The 19,085-nt window shown below is 43.9% G+C and overlaps 1 protein-coding gene across 2 annotated transcripts in view; it reads left to right on the plus strand.

Moving 5' to 3' along the window:
- The first annotated feature begins 593 nt into the window (after positions 1-593).
- The window catches only part of CHST7 (carbohydrate sulfotransferase 7), a 30,881-nt gene continuing 12,389 nt past the window's right edge, over positions 594-19,085 (plus strand). The window contains exons 1-2 of one of the 2 annotated variants that reach the window (XR_004001444.1): positions 594-4,722; positions 17,145-17,225. Coding sequence is in view for 1 of the 2 variants with exons in the window: in XM_030571361.1 (XP_030427221.1) it covers positions 2,947-4,695 (1,749 nt within the window). In the remaining variant the exon portion in view is untranslated. The remainder of the gene's footprint in view (positions 4,723-17,144; positions 17,226-19,085) is intronic. The other variant, XM_030571361.1, reaches the window with a different exon arrangement.

A 19,085-nucleotide genomic window follows, 5' to 3' on the forward strand; every position in this document is an offset into this window, starting at 1 on the left:
GACAATTAACCCACATATGTCACTTCAGCATGCCAGATGGGCTTACAGACTGTCTCTTCACTCTATGGTTCAGTAATTCCAGCAGGTCTGTATTATAGTTATCGCTCTCTCATACTTGTTTTTTTTTTATTTGTAGGTTATTGTAATCTAGGGTGAAACCCTGGTCCCATTGAAATCAATGGCAAAAACTCACATTGATTTCATTTGGGCCAGGATTTTACCCATAGGGTTTATTAAACTCAGCAATAATAACAAATAAAAACAGTGGAATGCATATAGCAAACGGACTCCCTCTTGAATACTGCTGCCACCCCGCCCCCCATCTTGGTTAGTGGTCTGCAAGTCTTGTTTGCTGCAGTCCTGTCATTCAACACTTCCTAAAAGTGCAAGATGTTATCACTTTAACACTTTCCTGATACAGGTCAGGGGAAGGCTGCTAGGGACCAAACTTCTGTCTCATTGACAGAACAAAAGCATGTGTTGTTTGTTTTGACTCCACTTCTTAATAGTTTTGTTAATCACATACTATACTACACACACACACACACACACACACACACAAAGTGTAATAGTTTTGTTTAATGTAATTCCTACAGAAACAGACAAAATACTTCACAGCAGATTGCAGTTTATACATAAAGTTGTTTATAATATCTACATAATGGGTCAAACTCCACTATCTGTATATGGGTGTAATGTTGCTGATTGCAGAGGTGATACATGTGTATCACACAGTAGAATCTGATGCAATATCTGCTAAGTGCTAAGACAGTCCAGAAATGGGGAATAGCTACATTTCAGGGATCAGGATACATGAAGAAACGGACTCAATTAAACAAACAAGTTTGTTTTATTAGAGAAAGAGAGAGAGAGAGAGAGATGGACCATGAGAATGGGAATTGAGGTGTCAATTATCCAGAGAGGGGCTATACGAGATGGTGGTAGGCAGCTTTAGAAGATCTACCATGCTTTGTGGGGAGGTATCAAGCAGGGACAAATATTAGGGTATTTGGTGGTGGCAAGGAATGAGCTCAAGGAGAGAAAATATAAGGTTCCTCAATTAAAAATGGTAGCTGCAACTGTCAACAAACACAGAATAACTGTAATCACTCTATCCCACATTATTCATTAATTTGTTAATTAGTGCCCCATTAATTTAATGGTATAATCCATTTTTATAAACTAGTTTGTTATGCATCCATTTTCAGCTGCTGATGAAGTAGGAGAAATTACCTGTCATAGCATCGAAATGTCATCGGAATAAAGCCAAGTTTTCAGGTTATAAATGTTCATTACAGCAGCCACAAAATGAATTTATCACTTCAAGCGCCTTTTGATCTTGCCTCTGTGAATAAATGCAAATTCTTGAAAAATGGTTAAGTTAATAAAATGTAGCAACCACACACTTTAAAAATAAACCCCTAATCCTGCAAAACTGTTCCATGAAGGTGGGCCCTTCTGTTCCTGTGGAATCATATTGACTTCAGTAAGATTCTGCATGGACACAGGGAATGAATAGCTGGATTTTGGACAACCTGAGATATGCAGAGTTAATATTAAGGAGACCATAACAGAAGTAATTACAGGAAGGAAGAAAGGTGAAGACCTTTATACAAAAGTTTCAACAGAGTAGTCAATCTCCAGGGCAAAAGTTAGCCCTGTAGAAGTGAAACAAATTGTTTTCCCATATACATTCATTTGAGAGGTCTTTTTTCCCAGCAGGGGTGGAGTGCTCTCTTTTCTCTCCCCAGTCCAAATCCAAAAAGGCTGATGGATGTGAATCAAAGCACAACATTCATTTCTCACTCTGCCCAGATCTTGCACTGGAATCCACTAGTGCAGAATCTTTACCTGTGCAATCAGGACCATAGTCTTTATGTGACAGTTCATGTCAAACTATCCTCTAGTGAAAAATTCTGGAACCGCAATAATGGTAGCAAATGTTTTCTCTTAAGATTTACCCGCCCCTCTCCCCAACTCTCTACAGTACCAAATCTGAAATATTATTGCAGTCTTTTGAAAATATTCTTACTTGCTGTGCATCCAGTGCAACTTCTTTAAAATAAAACTAAATTCCTTTACAATTTGCAGGGGGGTTTCCTGAGCTTCAACTAAGGTTTAGAAGGTCTCCTGAGTGGAGAGAACAAGAGCAACATTACTAGAGACCAATATGCCTTTCCTGTTCCTAGGATCACATGCCTACCCATTGCCTGTTCAGTCTCATCTGATTGCTGTTCCTGGGATAAACATCCCTTTGCAGGGCCTAAGGGAGGCAAGTGACCGCTCCCCAGAGTAGTGTATAAAACAAGAAGTGCAACAGACTCGAAGATGTTTCTCATATATTAGGATATAATTGTGTAACTGTTTACTTATAACAGTAATTATTCAATTTTCAGATAGAAATATTATTTTAATTACCCCCCCCCCCCACACACACACACACTTTCTTTATCTACTTCTGTTCATCCTATGTAGAGGATTGTGTGAGCTAGAAAGCTTGTCTCAAGATCTGAACTTTCCCCAAGTTTGCAGTAGGTTTGGATCTGAGATTCCAGATTAGGCCCATCACTACTCTAAGGGTATCAATTTTGTATCAGAAAAAGGTTTTGCATCCCATTTTTGTGGAGGCTTTAAATCAACCCAGCACCTTTCTGCAGAACCCCTGGAGGTTCCCAACTCATTTCTGGTGAGTGTATGATTCCTCTCTCTCGGTTCATTGCTAGATGGTCACCCCCTCACCAGTAAAAAGGCCACCACTGCAGACAGTCTCTCTACTGGGTAGAGCTGCAGAAGAAAGGGCAGATTCAGTGGCACTGGCACAATTTGTACAGTGGTGCTGAAAGTCACTGAACAAAATTATAAACCCTTCCTGCATATGAATGAAACCACTTCAAGACAGCAGCCCTTGGCTGCTTCCAGAAAGAGGCCACTGAAGGTTGCAGCCTGATGGGGAGGAAGAGCCGACTCCTCAGCCAGCAGAGGCAGTTGTCTGGCTGTGGGGAACTTCAGCAACTGACTATGGGGAAGGAAGGCGGGGCCAGCAGCCTCTTCGCTGTTCTAGCCACGGAATCTCCGGCACGGGGGCGTGTTTTTCCAGACGGGGCGGGCCCACGGAGCCAACACCCCCAGGCGCCGCCTCCGCCCTCCTCCAAGTTTGTGCGCTTTCCAACAGGCTGGACTCTCGCTGTTGCTGTTGCGGCTCAGCCAGAGCCCAAGCGCAGGGCGGCGGCGGCGACTACCTGCAGACGCCCCTGCCCGGCAGCAGAGCGCGGCGGGGCGATGAAGGGGCGGCGGTGGCGCTGGCAGCACCGCCGCCTCGCCCTGCTGCTGGTGCTCTACACGCTGCTGCTGCTGCTCCTGGTGCCCTACGTGCACGACTACGGGGCCAGGCGGGGGCGCGGGGCGGAGGAGGCGCCGCTGCAGCCCCGCTGCCCCAGCCTGCAGGAGGCGCTGGGCGCGTGGGGCTGGGAGGAGGAGAAAGAGAAGGAGGAGCAGTTGCCCGGGGGCGAGGGGGCGGCGGCTGACAGGAGCGAGGCCGGCGGCGGCGGGAAGCGGCACATCTACCTACACGCCACCTGGCGCACGGGCTCCTCCTTCCTGGGGGAGCTGTTCAACCAGCACCCGGACGTCTTCTACCTGTACGAGCCCATGTGGCACCTGTGGCAGGCCCTGTACCCGGCCGACGCGCTCAGCCTGCAGGGCGCCCTGCGCGACATGCTCCGCTCGCTCTTCCGCTGCGACTTCTCCGTGCTGCGCCTCTACGCCGCCCCGCCCGCGCCCCGGGACCCGCTGGCCCCTCCGGCCCCGGGCGGCAGCGGCGCCAACCTCACCACGGCCGGCCTCTTCGGCTGGCGGACCAACAAGGTGATCTGCTCGGCCCCGCTCTGCCCGGACGCCCCCCGGGCCCGCCACGAGATCGGCCTGATCGACGGCGCCGCCTGCGAGCGGAGCTGCCCGCCGCGGGGCCTGCGGGAGCTGGAGGCCGAGTGCCGCAAGTACCCGGTGGTGGTGATCAAGGACGTGCGGCTGCTGGAACTGGGCGCGCTGCTGCCGCTGCTGCGGGAGCCCGGCCTCAACCTGCGGGTCATCCAGCTCTTCCGCGACCCCCGCGCCGTGCACAACTCCCGCCTCAAGGCCAAGCAGGCGTTGCTGCGGGAGAGCATCCAGATGCTGCGGAGCCGGCACCGCGCCGAGCCCCGGGGACTCCCCCGCCGGCAGCTCCTGCCCGCGGCCGGGCTGGGCGGCGGCGGGATCCGGGCGCAGCAGCAGCACCGGGCCGAGTTCTTCCTGAGCGGCGCGCTGGAGGTGATCTGCCAGGCCTGGCTCCGCGACCTGCTCTTCTCCCGCCGCGCCCCCGCCTGGCTGCGCCGCCGCTACACCCAGCTGCGCTACGAGGACCTGGTGCGGGAGCCCCGCGCCCAGCTGCGCCGCCTGCTGCGCTTTGCCGGCCTGCCCGTGCCGCCCGCCATGGAGAGCTTCGTGCTCAACATGACCCGCGGTGCCGCCTACTCCTCCGACCGGCCCTTCCTCATCTCCGCCCGGGACGCGCGGGAGGCCATCCACGCCTGGAGGGAGCGGCTCAGCCAGGAGCAGGTGCGCCAGGTGGAGGCTGCCTGCGGCGAAGCCATGAGCCTCTTGTCCTACCCGCCCAGCGCCGAGCCCGGCGGCGGAGCCCGGGAGGGGGACAGCAGGTAGCGGCTGCCTCCTGGGCAGGACATGCAGGTAACAAGAAGCTTCCCCCATCTTTCTACCTGCGGGGTCTGGGCAGAAATGCAGCAGCCTTTCCTTGAGAGAGGGGAGAGCCCGAGGGAGAGAATCCTGCTTCTAGGGATGAGAAGAGGGTGGGGTGAAAGTCTGGCTCTGTTGAAATCAGTGGGACTTTTGTCACTGGATAGCTCTACACTTTGAGATGGGGGTGTAATTTCTGGCTGGAGGCCAAACACCCTTGCTAGCTCTGATTGAACTAGTGGGATGAAACTGATGAGGTCTGCCCAGCAACTGGACACTGGCTTGTGCCAGCTGACTTCTGGGCTAGGGAGCTGTTTCATTGCTGTGTAGATGTCAGGGCTTGAGTAGGATCCTGGGGCCCAAGGACCCTGTGGGGTTGGAGGGTCCCAGAGCCTGAGTTTGGAAGTCTACATAGCAATGAAACAGGCTCACAAGCCCCAGTCAGCTGGAGTGGTGGTCCTCCTGCAGGTTTTCTTTGCTGTGTAGATATGCCATGAAAGTGTAGCTGTGGCCATGCAAGTGGTGGGATAGGTTAGCTTCTGGAGTAAGATTCCACCTGCTCATACTTAGGAAGCCAGCTTCTGCCACTACTGGCGCCCATCCTGATTACCCTTTTGTTTTTAGCGCCCAAGTTCAGTTAGGGCTAGTGTGGGTCTGGCTCCCCAAAAGGGAAATCACACCTCCACCTCAAAGAGTAGCCATTGACTTTATTGGGGCCAGGATTTCATCCTTAGTTCATTGTGCTAGAGGAGGGTATCACCCCCTCACTGTGTTGTGAACTGGGTTAGATTTTAATTAAGATAAGTGGGCCAGAGTTATGAAGTTACTCTCCTGCCACACTGGACTTTCTTCCCCACTGCTGACCTTGGGACTGTAACACACCTAGTTGCACACACTCAAATGAGGCCTGGACATCTGGCTTTAAAATTGCCGCTGTTAAGCTTCAGAGTTAGTGAGTGCACTGTTGCGATTAATAGGGACAGTTACTGTTCCTACAGTGCTGTTGTTTCAGGCCAGGAGCAATACTTCTGTCCATCATTGCAAGGTTATTTTTGCAACAGAGTTGGAAACTTTTTTTTTAAGTGAAAGTTCATTCACTCTAAAGTTCATTCTGCAACAAGCGTGAGTAGTCTTTTGGCTTTTCCAAGGCCACGATCAAGTGTCTTGATGTTTTTGGTCTTCTAGCCTCAAGATGAAAACCTTGTCTGTGTTTCCGGGACCTTGAAGTAAAAATATTATCTAAATTATACCCTCCCCACATCTGATGGGAGCAGATCTAGTTAGATCTCTGTTCCCCAGGGCTTTAGTAAACCTAGTCCTAAAATGTTCCAAGAATTGGTGCTTTCACTCCTTCCTCTTGAGACTTTCCCTTGATGAGTTTGTGACTGGGCCACATCTGATGTTAAAGGCACACTGTCAATTGAGAAATCCCAGTCAAAGCAAACTAATACTGTCCTTGCATCTGGTAAAAGTACCATCTTAAGTTAAAACTGAAAAGGCTTTAAAATAACTTTCCCAATTTTCTTGTTTCATTTGTCTTGGATGGTGAAAACTGGTAAGTAACTGGCACTTCATGGTTCTTTGGAATTAGAAAGCATTGTACTTTGAAGGGATGATGTCAACCCTAATTTATCCTTACATCTACATCTTGTAAAAGCAGGCTCTTATTAAAAACCTAAAGCTACCCAATGTTTCTAGAATTTTTAAAAGTTCTCATGGGAACAATCAAACATTCCAAATAGTATGAAGCTGAAGTACTGTATACAAAACTGTTACTCCTTTGATTCTTTTCATTGCTCAAATTAAGAGAAATGCAAAGAATAAATAAATACATAGCATAAACAAGTCATACCTTAAAATTAGGATAAAAAAATGAAGATAAGGTCTTAATGTTTCTTTTATCATATGATTCCTTAAGACTATAAATGTTAAGTAGAATTTAAACTACAGTATTTTCATAAGAATACTTACACAAAACAGGTTAAGCCTTCAATTAATATTCTATATTAAGTTTTATAAAGCCTAACAGACCTTTTAACTGCTTGGGGTAACTGCACATTTATAATGGAGAAAGGTGTCTTCACCTGAGAGAGGCTTTGCTTCCATACACACTAACCCAATAACCTACTGACTGGGCTGGAGATAATCTTTCTCTGTGTGGATTATAGTACAGCACTGCTAATACCATATGTTGGAGATGCATGAAGTCAAAGGAAGGAGAGCTATTTCCACTTCCTTGTATTTGACGCTAGTACTGTAGATGGTGATCACAGGAATGGAGTAAGCACTTGGCTACAGCAAGGGGTTTGAAGATGTTTGTTTAATCAGAACTCTGACATTCTTTTTACAAAATTCCTAATGTAGGAATGTTTTAAAGTTGGTTTGTCATATCTAATGTAAGTCGCACATTCTTCTGGCTATCTTGTAAAAACTTCTGAGAATGAAAAGTGAATACTTAATATTTCAACTCTGATTCTCTGCACTAACTGAGATAACATTTTTCTTTCCTAACTTCCTGCCTGACACAGGGTGCTCCAGTGCACAGGATTTTGTCCGTCACATCCTATCCCAACAATAACATCCTCTCAGCTGGTAAATTTGCACCCAAACAATTTAAAAATATTTCCTAACAAGGTTAAGACAAACCAATATTGGAAAGCTCTACCTATCCTGAAGTTTGTTTAAAATTTTTAGGATTCAGTTTGAGTTTTAAGATACTGGTTTCAGTTGAATTTCCTGGAATTCGCATATTAGGGTATGTTTTCATTTGGGGGGAATGGACAGAAGTTGTGTTTCAGGGAAGTGGATCTTTAAATTGTTAGACTTTCTTTTTTTAATCTGATGACATTTAGACAAAGCTGCAAGGGCATTCAAGGTTATACTTAAATTTATATGAAACCCTCAGATATAAAATGAGACTATGAACTTCAAATTGGGGATAATCCTGGATCAAGAATAAAACTATACATGTAAAGTGCTGAAAATAAACGCAGTTCAAAAGAAATGTTTTACAGCTACTGTTACTGGAGGGGCATTTGAATTAATTACATTGTAGGTTTTGGTGACTGGTATGTTGCACTGGAAAGAATTGCTTAATACACTTTTGCAGGGGAAGATATAACCTTAATACTAGTATTAGTGGCAGAAGCATGCTTCTAGGGGAGAATGTATCCCTAAAAATGTTCTTGAGAAATTATTTAATTTCACTCTATCGAGCAAGTTTTGAGTTCCTTTTTTATTTTTTTTTTTTACTCTTTTTGTACTGAAATGACCTATTTTATAGCCTAAGGGCCATTTCTGTGTTTTCGTGCAGCCTTATGCGGTCAGGTTGCATAGAGTGTGTGAACAGAATTTGTTTAAGTGGCATTTTACCTTTTATTAGAGGAACAGTACCCATATTAGGTCACCTCACTCTAAAACTTTACCATGTATATATCCTACCTAACTTGTACTGATGTGCTTGAGAAGAAACTGGTGAGACTTTATTGCATACTGAAAGATCAAAAAGGATTTCTGTCTTTCCGTCAAAAACCCCAGCAATTTTGAGCTTGATTCATTTATAACAAATTCAGCCAGGGATCTTCACCTTGCAATATCAGAATACTCAATTCTCCTGGGGCAATTGAGTGTGCTCAGCACCTTGCAGGATCAGGTTGTAAAAAGCTGAGCAGAGTGCTACACTACTGTTGTGAATGAACACATAAAATTTCACTTTCTCTAAAGTCACTCTGACTAAGACTGAAGCATAATCTGCCTGGTCATTCAGCTTAATCTGTTGCATCCCCTAGAAAAATAGATAACATTCATAAACTGTTTAATTTTAACTCAAACACCTATTGCAGGGTTTCTCAAACAGGGCCCACCGCTTGTGTAGGGAAAGCCCCTGGCGGGCCAGGCCGGTGTGTTTATCTGCCCTGTCCACAGGTCCGGCCAATCTCGGCTCCCACTGGTGGCGGATTGCTGCTCCGGCCCAGTTAAACACACTGGCCTGGTCTACCAGGGGCTTTCCCTACACAAGTGGCGACCCCTGTCTGAGAAACTCTGACCTACTTGAATTCATGCTAAACTCAGTATCTGACTTGTCCTCAATATCAAAGTCCTTTCTGCATCCTCAGTTGAATTTGTTCATTAACACCACTGCTCCTTATTTTATTAGTGATCAGTTTAAATGTATTTTCCTGCCCTTACACTTTATCTGATCTTTATGTATTCTTTTCACGGTGGAGGAAAAAAACTACAAAGAGTCTGTCCTGCAAGATTTCTGCTGTGTAACTATATGAGCTATTAACATTCCACCTTCAGAGTAATTCACATTTAAAAAAAAAATTAAAAACAGAAATGTCCTGAACCCAATACTAGGCAATACACATAACTGAAGAAAGTTTGCAGAGTTCAGAATCTTAAGAGTGGGATTTTCAAAAGCATCTAGGTCGCATTCAGAGACCATAAGACTTGTGCATCTTCAGGGTCTAGATTTTAAAGGTATTTGGCTATTGCTCCACTCAGTGTTGCAACACCTGAACTCTTATTGAACTCTTATTGAAAAAAATAACATAGGCATTTAGGACCCTTAGTATCATTGACTTCCAAGAGATATAGACTCGTAAATTAGGCATTGCAATGCTCAGTGAAGCAATCCCTAAATACTTTTTAAAATCTGGGCCCTAAATCACTTAAAGTGCTTTTGAAAACTTCATCATCAATGCATTTAAGGCTGACAGTAAATTAATGTGAATTTTTCCCTTGAAGATGCAGCAAAGAATCCTGTGGCACCTTATAGACTAACAGACGTTTTGGAGCATGAACTTTCGTGGGTGAATACCCACTTCGTCAGATGCAATGATGTATTGCAGGGATAGGCAACCTATGGCACGCATGCTGAAGGCAGCATGCAAACTGATTTTCAGTGGCACTCACACTGCCCAGGTCCTGGCCACTGGTTCAGGGGGCTCTGCATTTGAATTTAATTTTAAATGAAACTTCTTAAACATTTTAAAAACCTTATTTACTTTTCACACAACAATAGTTTAGTTATATATTATAGATTTAGAGAAACAGACCTTCAAAAAGGTTAAAATGTATTACTGGCATGCAAAACCTTATATTAGAGTGAATAAATGAAGACTCGGCACACCACTTCTGAAAGGTTGTCAACCCCTGATGTATTGTGTCTTTCAGCCTCTTTGCAACATACTCTCCTCAGTCTGGAAACTTACCTATTGAGTGTGGAGCACAAAAATATAGTGTCAACTAACAAAGAATATTGATATTTATCTACTCTGCTGTAGGAGATTAAGAACAAACCTTAAATCAGGACTAGCGCTGCACAGTTTTAGTATATGAGAGCTTTCATGTTAAGCAGAAGCAGATCTTGTTGAAAGTGAGATGGTGAGAAACTACGGTTAAATTGCATTCTGAGAACAGCTGAGACTTACTGCTGAGACACTTTGTTTTGCAACATTTTAGCTCTTCATAGGAGAGATTTTACTTTCATTTTTTAAAAAAAAAAAGCAAAATCCCAATTCTAGTGCGTGCTAGGGTTAAACAAAAAGTACAATTGGTCATTAAGATGGAGGGCCAGCACCATAAACACTTTTCATTGCTGAGCTAAATGCCACAGGCTTAGAAAGGATAGATGGGTGCCAAAAATTCATGAGATTTTTAGCACCTTAGGCTGAGATTTGGAACAACATACTTGCATTACATCCTGTGTAATGACGTAACAGCTTCTATATACAGTTTCATGGGAAAACAGGAACAAAGCTGATAAATGTTTCAATGAATAATTTGTATCATCTGCTTTAATGATTAGCTGTCATGCAGTTACCTTCAGATATGCAGGAACTCGAGCAGTACAGCTGTTGGTAAAATATTACATTATACTTATTTACTCCAAGTCTGAGACTTCAGATCTAGACTCTGATTCATATGCATTAATACAATCAATATATCTGCACATTTAAACTGACAGTCTAGGTACTGTGTGATTTGCTGTACTGATACACATTTGCGCAAATGATGAATGTCCAATGACAGCAATATTTACCCCTCGTTTTACTTTGTTTTAATTTGGCATTTCATAGATCAATATTCAGGTGGTAGTTGTAGAAATTCATGCAATATGCTGGTGTATTTCAAGCACAGAGGAAACAGTCTTAATATTTCAGGAGTGTTTTTATATTTTTCCCAATAAATGCAAAGATGTACACATTTATGACAGTGATTTCCTCTGAAACGGGTTAAATGACAGTGGACTTTCTCATTTCTTAATGGTTTTCATATTGCATGTGTTCACTAAACAGTTAAAGATCTTATTTTTTCCCTGTGAACCCTGCAAGTTCAAAGAGAGGCCCAGAGTCAAACTAAGTTCTTTCCTTTTCTCAGATGTCCAACACTAAAAGTTTCAGCAGGCCAAATTATGCTCTCAGACACTTGTGCAAACTTGTTGCGATGGAGCTATATTTCAGAAGGGGGAAAAATTATTCTTAAAAATAAACAGAATATGTTCTGAGATGCATTGGCTCTGTAACCCTAACAAAAATACAAAGAATTAAAAACTTGTCACTAAAGCTGGCTGATAGGGACAATAAGGCCTGCGCTACACTAGCGAGGGGGTTGGAACTAAGAGACGCCACTTCAGCTAAGTGAAGTATCTTAGTTCGACTTACCTGGCTGTCCTTACAGAGGCAAGTCAACTGCCGCAGCTCACCCGTCGACTCCACTTACTTCTCCTGCCGAGGTGGAGTACAGGTGTTGATTTGGGGATCGATTTATCGCATCTAGATGAGATACGATAAATCGATTTCCCGATACATCGAACACTACCCGCCGATCTGGTGGGTAGTATAGACATACCCTAAGTATAGTATGTGATATTTTGAAATAGGGTATGTCCACCAGGGGTAAAAAAAAACACATGGCTGATCTGGATCAGCTGACTTGGGCTTCTGGGGCTATGGCTCAAGGTTGAAAAATTTCTGTGTAGATGTTCTGGCACAGGCTGGAGCCCTATCTCTGGGACCTGGAGAGAGTGGAGGGTCCCAGAGCTCAAACTCGAGCCTGACCATCTACATGGCAGTTTTTAGTTCGGCAAACCCAAGTCAGCTGACAGCCATGCCTGTGCTGCGCGTTTCTGTCCCTGTGTAGACATACCCATAATCATTTTTCAGAATAGAGCCACGTGCTGTATTAAGTGTTGGTTTGCCACTTGCATTAAACTTGACAGAGCCCTACCATTTTAGAGACGGAGATAGGAAGAACAAGACTGCCGGTGAAAAATTTGACTTGACAGACATTTTCAAGATCCTACTTGTGTTAATCCTGGTCTTTCAGTTTGAAATTCTCTTGACCTGGATCATTTAATGTGCAGTTTAAATTGATAGCCCTTTTAAATCAATTAGAAGCCTCCTGATGTAATGTTTTTTATGAGTGGGAGATCCATTACTACTTCTGTTTTTAAAGGTATGCATCTGGCAGCTTTGGCTCCAGCAACAGGCCAAAGACAGAATAACTTCTCAGTACTGAGAGTGTGATTATCTTTGTATTTAGTGCCAAGAAACTCTAGCTGTCAGTACTAGTGTGTTAAGCTGTGACAGTGACCTATATTACCACCTTACTGGGTTCTGACCCTTCACAGCCAGGTTTATCTTGCATTGCTTGGCTGAAATTGATGACAATATTCTAGATAGCGTTAACAGCACACGTTAAGGTTGCCAGACATTTCCTCTTATAAGAAAGACCCTGTTTTCAGCTACTTGTAGTGTTGTCAAACTTCAGCCACTTAGGCTGAAATGTTTCAATCTAGGAGTGTGGGTGGGTGGTATGGAGCCAGGGGTGGGGAAGAGACAGGACTGGGTCAGGGACAGGTTGGAGGGGGTGGGGCACAAGGTGTCAGTCTTGAAGGAAATGAGCAGACTTTTCTGCTCACTAGAACATAGGCTCCTCCAGAGCCTAGGATGGAACCTGAGATTCCTGAATCTCATAATTCCTCTGCTGTCAGCAAATATCTGTGAAACCCACTGGCAACTGTGTCTCCACCCCCTTCTAGTTCTAGTCCACACATGAGAATCTACTACTGCTATCAGTTACTCTATTAGCTCAAGTGGCAGGAGTCTGTGTGGTGAAGATAAATGTTCCAGTCCTCTTGATGAACCACATGGGTATCAATGTGATGCCACATGATGGAATTTCTCTTTTTCAGTTTGCTTTTTTAAAAACCTAGGTTAATGTGACTAGTGTCACTAGTGACACTGTGTACAGCTTTTACTGTTTAAAATGCTATCGGGTACAAGCCTGAAGAGGCTCCAGTCTAATTCTTTTTTTGAGAGGGGTGGTATATGTGAATTGATAAGAAATCAAAATGTGCATATATATATAATAGTACTGGACACAAATTATGTTAAAAGAACATTATGCAAAGTCAAGCACTCAAAAGTTAGAAAAAGCCAGAATTAAGATTGTGCAATCTTAACTCAGCCCCTTTCTGTATATGCTTGTTTTTTTTCCACGGGACCCCTGACTCATTCAGTACACAGACTGGACCTGCTCTGGGAGTGAATCAGGGTTGTGTGGTGAAGGAGACTGTTGTCTGTAGTACCCCTGCTTCATTTGTTGCAGAAGCTGAAAAATGTGTAGTAAATGAGGCAGGGGATTGCACAAAGGGAAGGATGGGCTCATGGTTGAGGCAGGAGAATGCTATCCTGCAGAACTGAATTCTGTTCCTGCCTCTGCCACAGCGTTATTTGTGATACTTGGTAAAACACTTAAACTAAACTTTTCACAGGTGGTCACTGATGAACTGGTACTCCTCTTCTGGGTGCCCAACTTGACACTGTGGTCTGATTAGCAGACATGCAGAGCACTCAGCAGTGAAACTGAAATCAATGGGAACTGTGCTTGAATATATAAAAGCATTGTATCATGGTAAGTACTTTGGAAAATCTGCATTTTAGTCATCTCAAATTGGGCACCCAAAAGGAATAGATACTTTTTTTATAAAATGGGAATGATTACCAGCCCCTCGTCTCACAGGGATTTGCAAAGATAGATTGATTAAAGCATGTGACTCATTCAAATACTATAGTACTGAGTGTTACAGAAAAGCCCACAAGAAAATTAATAATTCTGTGTTCAGAGCAGCATGTGAATAGTGTGTATAGTAAATAAGGCCAATAGGCACAGATTCAACAATAAGAAAATAAAATATTGAACAACTACCTTCTCATTAACTGTGCAGTATCAATCATGTGCACTGACAGAGGCAGGTATTCTATGGGAGAAAAATGGTATGTGATCAGGTAATTAATGTTCTCTGCCTAGTGCATCTATCTTTAATGATACAAGAGGCAAGCTTATTTCGGGCATTTCCTAACTTTGGAGTGCTTAATTCTGAAGCCTTAAATGTTCTTTTAATGTACCGTATGGATATTTCTGAAAAATAAATAAGATGCCTAAGCTATGTTGGCAAGAGAGTTGAGATTCTTCCTTCACTCTTCCCAACTGATGCAGCTGCTGCTTTGAGAGGGATGACCTGAGTGAACACTCCTTTTCAGAAGCTGTTTCTGAACTATTTACAGTATATAACTATATTTGATGTGAAATACATCATCAGACTAACTGTAAGGTGTCCTTCTGGGGGAAATATTGTTTTCCAGTTACATCATAATACAATCTATTAGCATCTCCTCTGATTGAAGGCTCTAATTTTAGCAAAGTCTCTTTAAATACTTCAGTTCTTGTTTTGACCAAGTATTTAATTCTAGTTGGTTCAGTCACTTACTATGACAGGATAGTATTTCATGAAACTTAAGCCTTGGAGAGAGATTGAGTTAAAATAATAACTGTCTTAACAGTTTCTCAGATAACTCGATAAGTATTGTAAGGGTTTGTACAAGCCAGTTTCCTCTCTGAAAAGAGGTTTGCTGTAGGACTGAGCTTCTTGCTTAAAGCTGGTTTTCACTGTTTCACAAAGGCAGAGGCAGTACCAGCCCATTAGGGGCTCTAAGCAGGAATATTTTTGGGGTCTTCCCCCACACAACACAATAAGAAGTGAACAGGGGGCCTGTTGAGCTGCTTAGGCCCCTAAGCAATTGCTTAGTCTGCTTATCCCTAGCACTGGCTCCACACAAAGGTTTCTATGTCTTTAACAAAGATGAAGACTTCTGCAAAATGGACACAAGTGACTTAGGACTGCTTTCAGGTCAACTACATGCAAAATGCTTGTTGTACTTAACAATAAGCAGAGAATCTTCAGTCATAGGTTTCATTTTGGATCACAGACTTGTTAATTTAAAGTTAAGCCTTCCAATAAACTCCTTGATTAAAATATAAGTAATATTTGCCTTAGTCAAAATTCTCCTCTAAGAGCTTAACATTTAAGCTGTAATTATTGTGAGTCATTCACAGTCTGTATTACTGATACTATAGATTGAATCTTTTGCTTGTGGTCTAGATCTGTTTCAGTAGCTGTAAAGCCACAAAGCCTCTGTTACTGTTGTACTGTCAGACTCTGGGCTGCTTTTGATTTTCCTTAATATATAGTGCTCTTGACTTAGGGCTAAATGAGTATGTAATTACTAATAAGCCATTTTAAGACTGTCAACAGTCTGGGCTTACTTTGAAACTGAAGTTTTTGCTTGGAGTTATTCCAACATGTTTCCTCATGCCTGTATCTAACTCTTAAAAATTCCTACCATGAGTTCTGGTTTTAGGAGTCAGACACCCTGAAGGCTGCTGTGGGAACATTCTTGAATGACTGAGGATTTGGAGACAGATGTTGTTGGAAACATAGCCATTCCTCGGCCAGTAAGTGGGTTGGGCTATGTGGATGTCACAACTGGCCCGTGGTTCTGAATGGCTGGGCTAAACTTGCAATAAAAGAAAATGTATTTTGTAATCTCGTCTGTTGGAAACAATGAGCCAAGCACGCAGGGTACAGGCTGCCTTTGGTGGGAAAAAAGAATCCTTATTTAATATTTTATTATGAAGCAGCTAGAATCATTTTCAGTTAAGGGGTATGGTTAACAGATGCAAACGTTTGATCATGTACTGCCACTTGGAACTCTGGACATTGGAAAAAGCAGAGATCCTGCCCTAAAACAGCTTTTCAATGAGCATATGCATGGGTTCTTAATGGCTCTTCCATGGAAGATACTATCTTAATTTCTGGATAAGCCAGAGATGACTGCAATTAAGGTTGAGTACATAACAGTTTAAGTGTAAAAATGTTCAGAGATATTGTAATGATTCTAAAACCAAGCATTATAACACCCTAGACTTTTTTGGTATGGGTTACACTTGAAAAGAAATTGAAACATGCTAAGATGCCCATTCACCTTTAACTCTGCCTGCAGTGACACTATGCAATAACCATACTTCAATATCAGGGTCGGCAACCTTTCAGAAGCGGTGTGCCGAATCTTCATTGATTCACTTTAAGGTTTCGTGTGCTGGTAATACATTCTAATGTTTTTTAGAAGGTCTCTCTCTATAAGTATATTATATAACTAAACTATTGTTGTATTGTAAAATAAAGTTTTCAAAATGTTTATGAAGCTTCATTTTAAATGTTGATCTTACGCCGCCGGCCCGCTCAGCCCGCTGCTGGTCTGGGGTTCTGTTCACCTAGGCCGACAGTGGGCTGAGCGGGGCCTGCAGCCGGGACCCTGGCTGGCAAGGGTCTGGCAGCCAGAATCCCAGACCAGCAGCGGTCTGTGCGGGGCTGGCGGCTGGGACCCGGGGACAGCATTGGGCTGAGCGGCTCAGCCCACTGCCGCTCCGGGGTTCCATTCACCAGCTCCTGCCAGCCGGGATCCCGGCTGCTGGACCCGCTCAGCCTGCTGCCCGTCTGGGGTCCTGGCCCTACCCACATACAGTGTTACCTACCTTCTCCGTGGTTATGGCCCATTCTCTTCCTCTCTCTACACTGAGCTGAGGGTGGGAGTGCATTGAGCACAGGGCTGGGGGTGAAGGGTCTAGCCAGGAGCTAGAATGAGGGAGGGGGCTCAGGTTTGGGGCAGGAGGTTTAGGTGTGGGGCACTTAGCTGGGCAGCTCCCATTTGGTGCGAGGGGTGCAGGTGGGAATGTGTGTGGGGGTACAGGAGCTCCCATTTTGTGCTCAGGGTGGGGGTGGGAATGTGGAGGGTGCATGGGGAGGTTAGGGGTGTGTGGGGATGCCAGTCAGGGCTGGGGTCGTGAGGTGTGTGTGAAGGAGTCAAGCAGAGGGCTGGGTGTGTGTGAAGGGGATGCAGGGGGCCTGGGGTGTGTGCGGGCTAAGGGCTGGGTGTATGTGAGCTGGGGGGGTCAGGGCAGAGAGTTGGAGGGGATATTAAAAATTGGCTCATGTGCCAAAGACTGCACATGTGCCATAGGTTGCCGACTCCTGCTTTAGTATATAATACGTTGATTTGTCATTCCAGATTAAACTAAGGACATTCATTCCCCGCCGCCCCCCTCCAATGGTGTCACAGTGTGAGCTATGGTTGTTTGGGTACCTTGAGGTATGAAAATGCATAGTTAACACATTTGGATTTCTTAAGTTTAACCTTAACTCTGGATTTCCTCAAGCAAAAGTCCCAGTGTATATCTCAAAGAGTTTTACTTGTGTAAGGACTGTACTTGGGTCTGATGTGGATTCCACTTAAGTGGTAAAACACTAAGAATTATTCTGTTTACTTTGTGTAGAATCTTTAGACCAGTTTGGCTGAATCATGAGGCAGGTTAATAGCTCTGAGTATCTGAACATTGCCCAAGAGAAGCTTTAATTTAGCTTTGTCTACAGTAGAACGTGTTTTGTTGGTACAGCTATACCAGCAAATTCTCATAGCGGAGACACAGTGTATACTGGCAAAAGAACTCTTTCCAGTATGTCTTATGGTTGCACCCCAGACTGAATAAGCTGTACCAGCTAAGTGACTTTTTTGCTGGTATAACTGCATCTACACTAGGGCTTTTGCTGGCATAGTTATGTCAATCAGATTTGGGGGAGTGGGAGAAATCACACCTCTGATGTAGCTATACTGGCAAAAGTTTTCAGTATAGACTGTAGGGTACAGACAGCCTGTACCTTTCCTTGTATGGTAGCTGCATTATAGGGGGAGTGCTACCATGAATAGCTGAAGTTGCTTAGGCATGTGCATAATAACCCCCATTCTCAGTTGTTTAAAGCTTCCTGAAACATTCACTATCCTTGTTTGTGCAGAGCTGAAGCATGATTTTATTTGTTTTTAAAGCTGGAGGAAAAAATAGTTCAGCAGTGGTCTCGCTTTGCCATGAAAAAACTTGTAATTTTTATTCTAAAAGAAGCCTAATTCTGAGCAGGGTATGGTATAAAGTGGAAATTTGGCAGAAAAGGCGGCATTGAAGGAAGAGAGGTGCCTTTTAGAGCATGTTGACTATGCTTTCAGCTAGGGGTATAATTCCAAGCTTGAGCAGAAGTACAAATGCTAGCTCTGATCATCCTACCATGCTAAAAATAGCAGTGTAGCCATGGCAGAGTGAGCGGAGGGGCTAGCTTCCCTGCCTTATGTGCTGAGTGTACTGGAGTCATACGTAATTGGGGGGGCTAGCCCCTCCTGCCACTCACTCTTCTGAGACTGTGCTCTATTTTTAGTGCACTAGCTCAGTTAGAGCTTGTGTGTGTGTGTTTCCCAAGCTGGGAATCACACCCTTAGCTCGAAGCATAGATGTACTCTGAGTATTAGGGTAAAAAGAAAAAAATTAGATTTAGCTGAATTAGGGGTTGGCATATGTGCTGCCTTTTAAGTACCTCCCAGTATTCTGAGTGACATGAGCTGCACTGCGCATGTGTGGTGTGTGCGTCTGGCTAATACAGGAGTAGGGAAAATGTAGTGAATGTGTATATTTTCTATGCAAGTAATTTAGGTGCAGCAAGTAACCTCATTTACTGCACCCCTTGCAGCACTATGAAATTAGTGTGCAACAAATGTTAGACAACTGCTTATTGGTTATTTCTTACTGATGACTGTGCAGTGAAATATGTAAGGACGGGTTACTGCCTGCCCCAAAGATTCTGCACACCATACCCTTTGCAGAAGCACTTGCTTCCACCACTGACTTCTCTGCATGAAGCTGTGGGAGCATAGAGCCATTAACAATTCATCCATAGAACACAGTATTTTCAACAAAATGGCATTGGCATTCTTATGGTGTTTAGGCAAATAGCAGTGAAAGTATTCCTTAAACCCTATGGAAAGATAATGGTAGTTTTGCAAAGTGAAACAATTGAAAGCCAGGAAATAGAAAAGCTGATGTTACATGCACAACTTCAGCTGTGCTCCCTTGTATGTGTTACAGTGTGGACTTGAATGACATGATCCGAGATTACTGTTATGCAGCAT

This window comes from Gopherus evgoodei, chromosome 1 (assembly GCF_007399415.2).
Source record: "Gopherus evgoodei ecotype Sinaloan lineage chromosome 1, rGopEvg1_v1.p, whole genome shotgun sequence".
Classification (NCBI taxonomy): domain Eukaryota; kingdom Metazoa; phylum Chordata; order Testudines; family Testudinidae; genus Gopherus; species Gopherus evgoodei.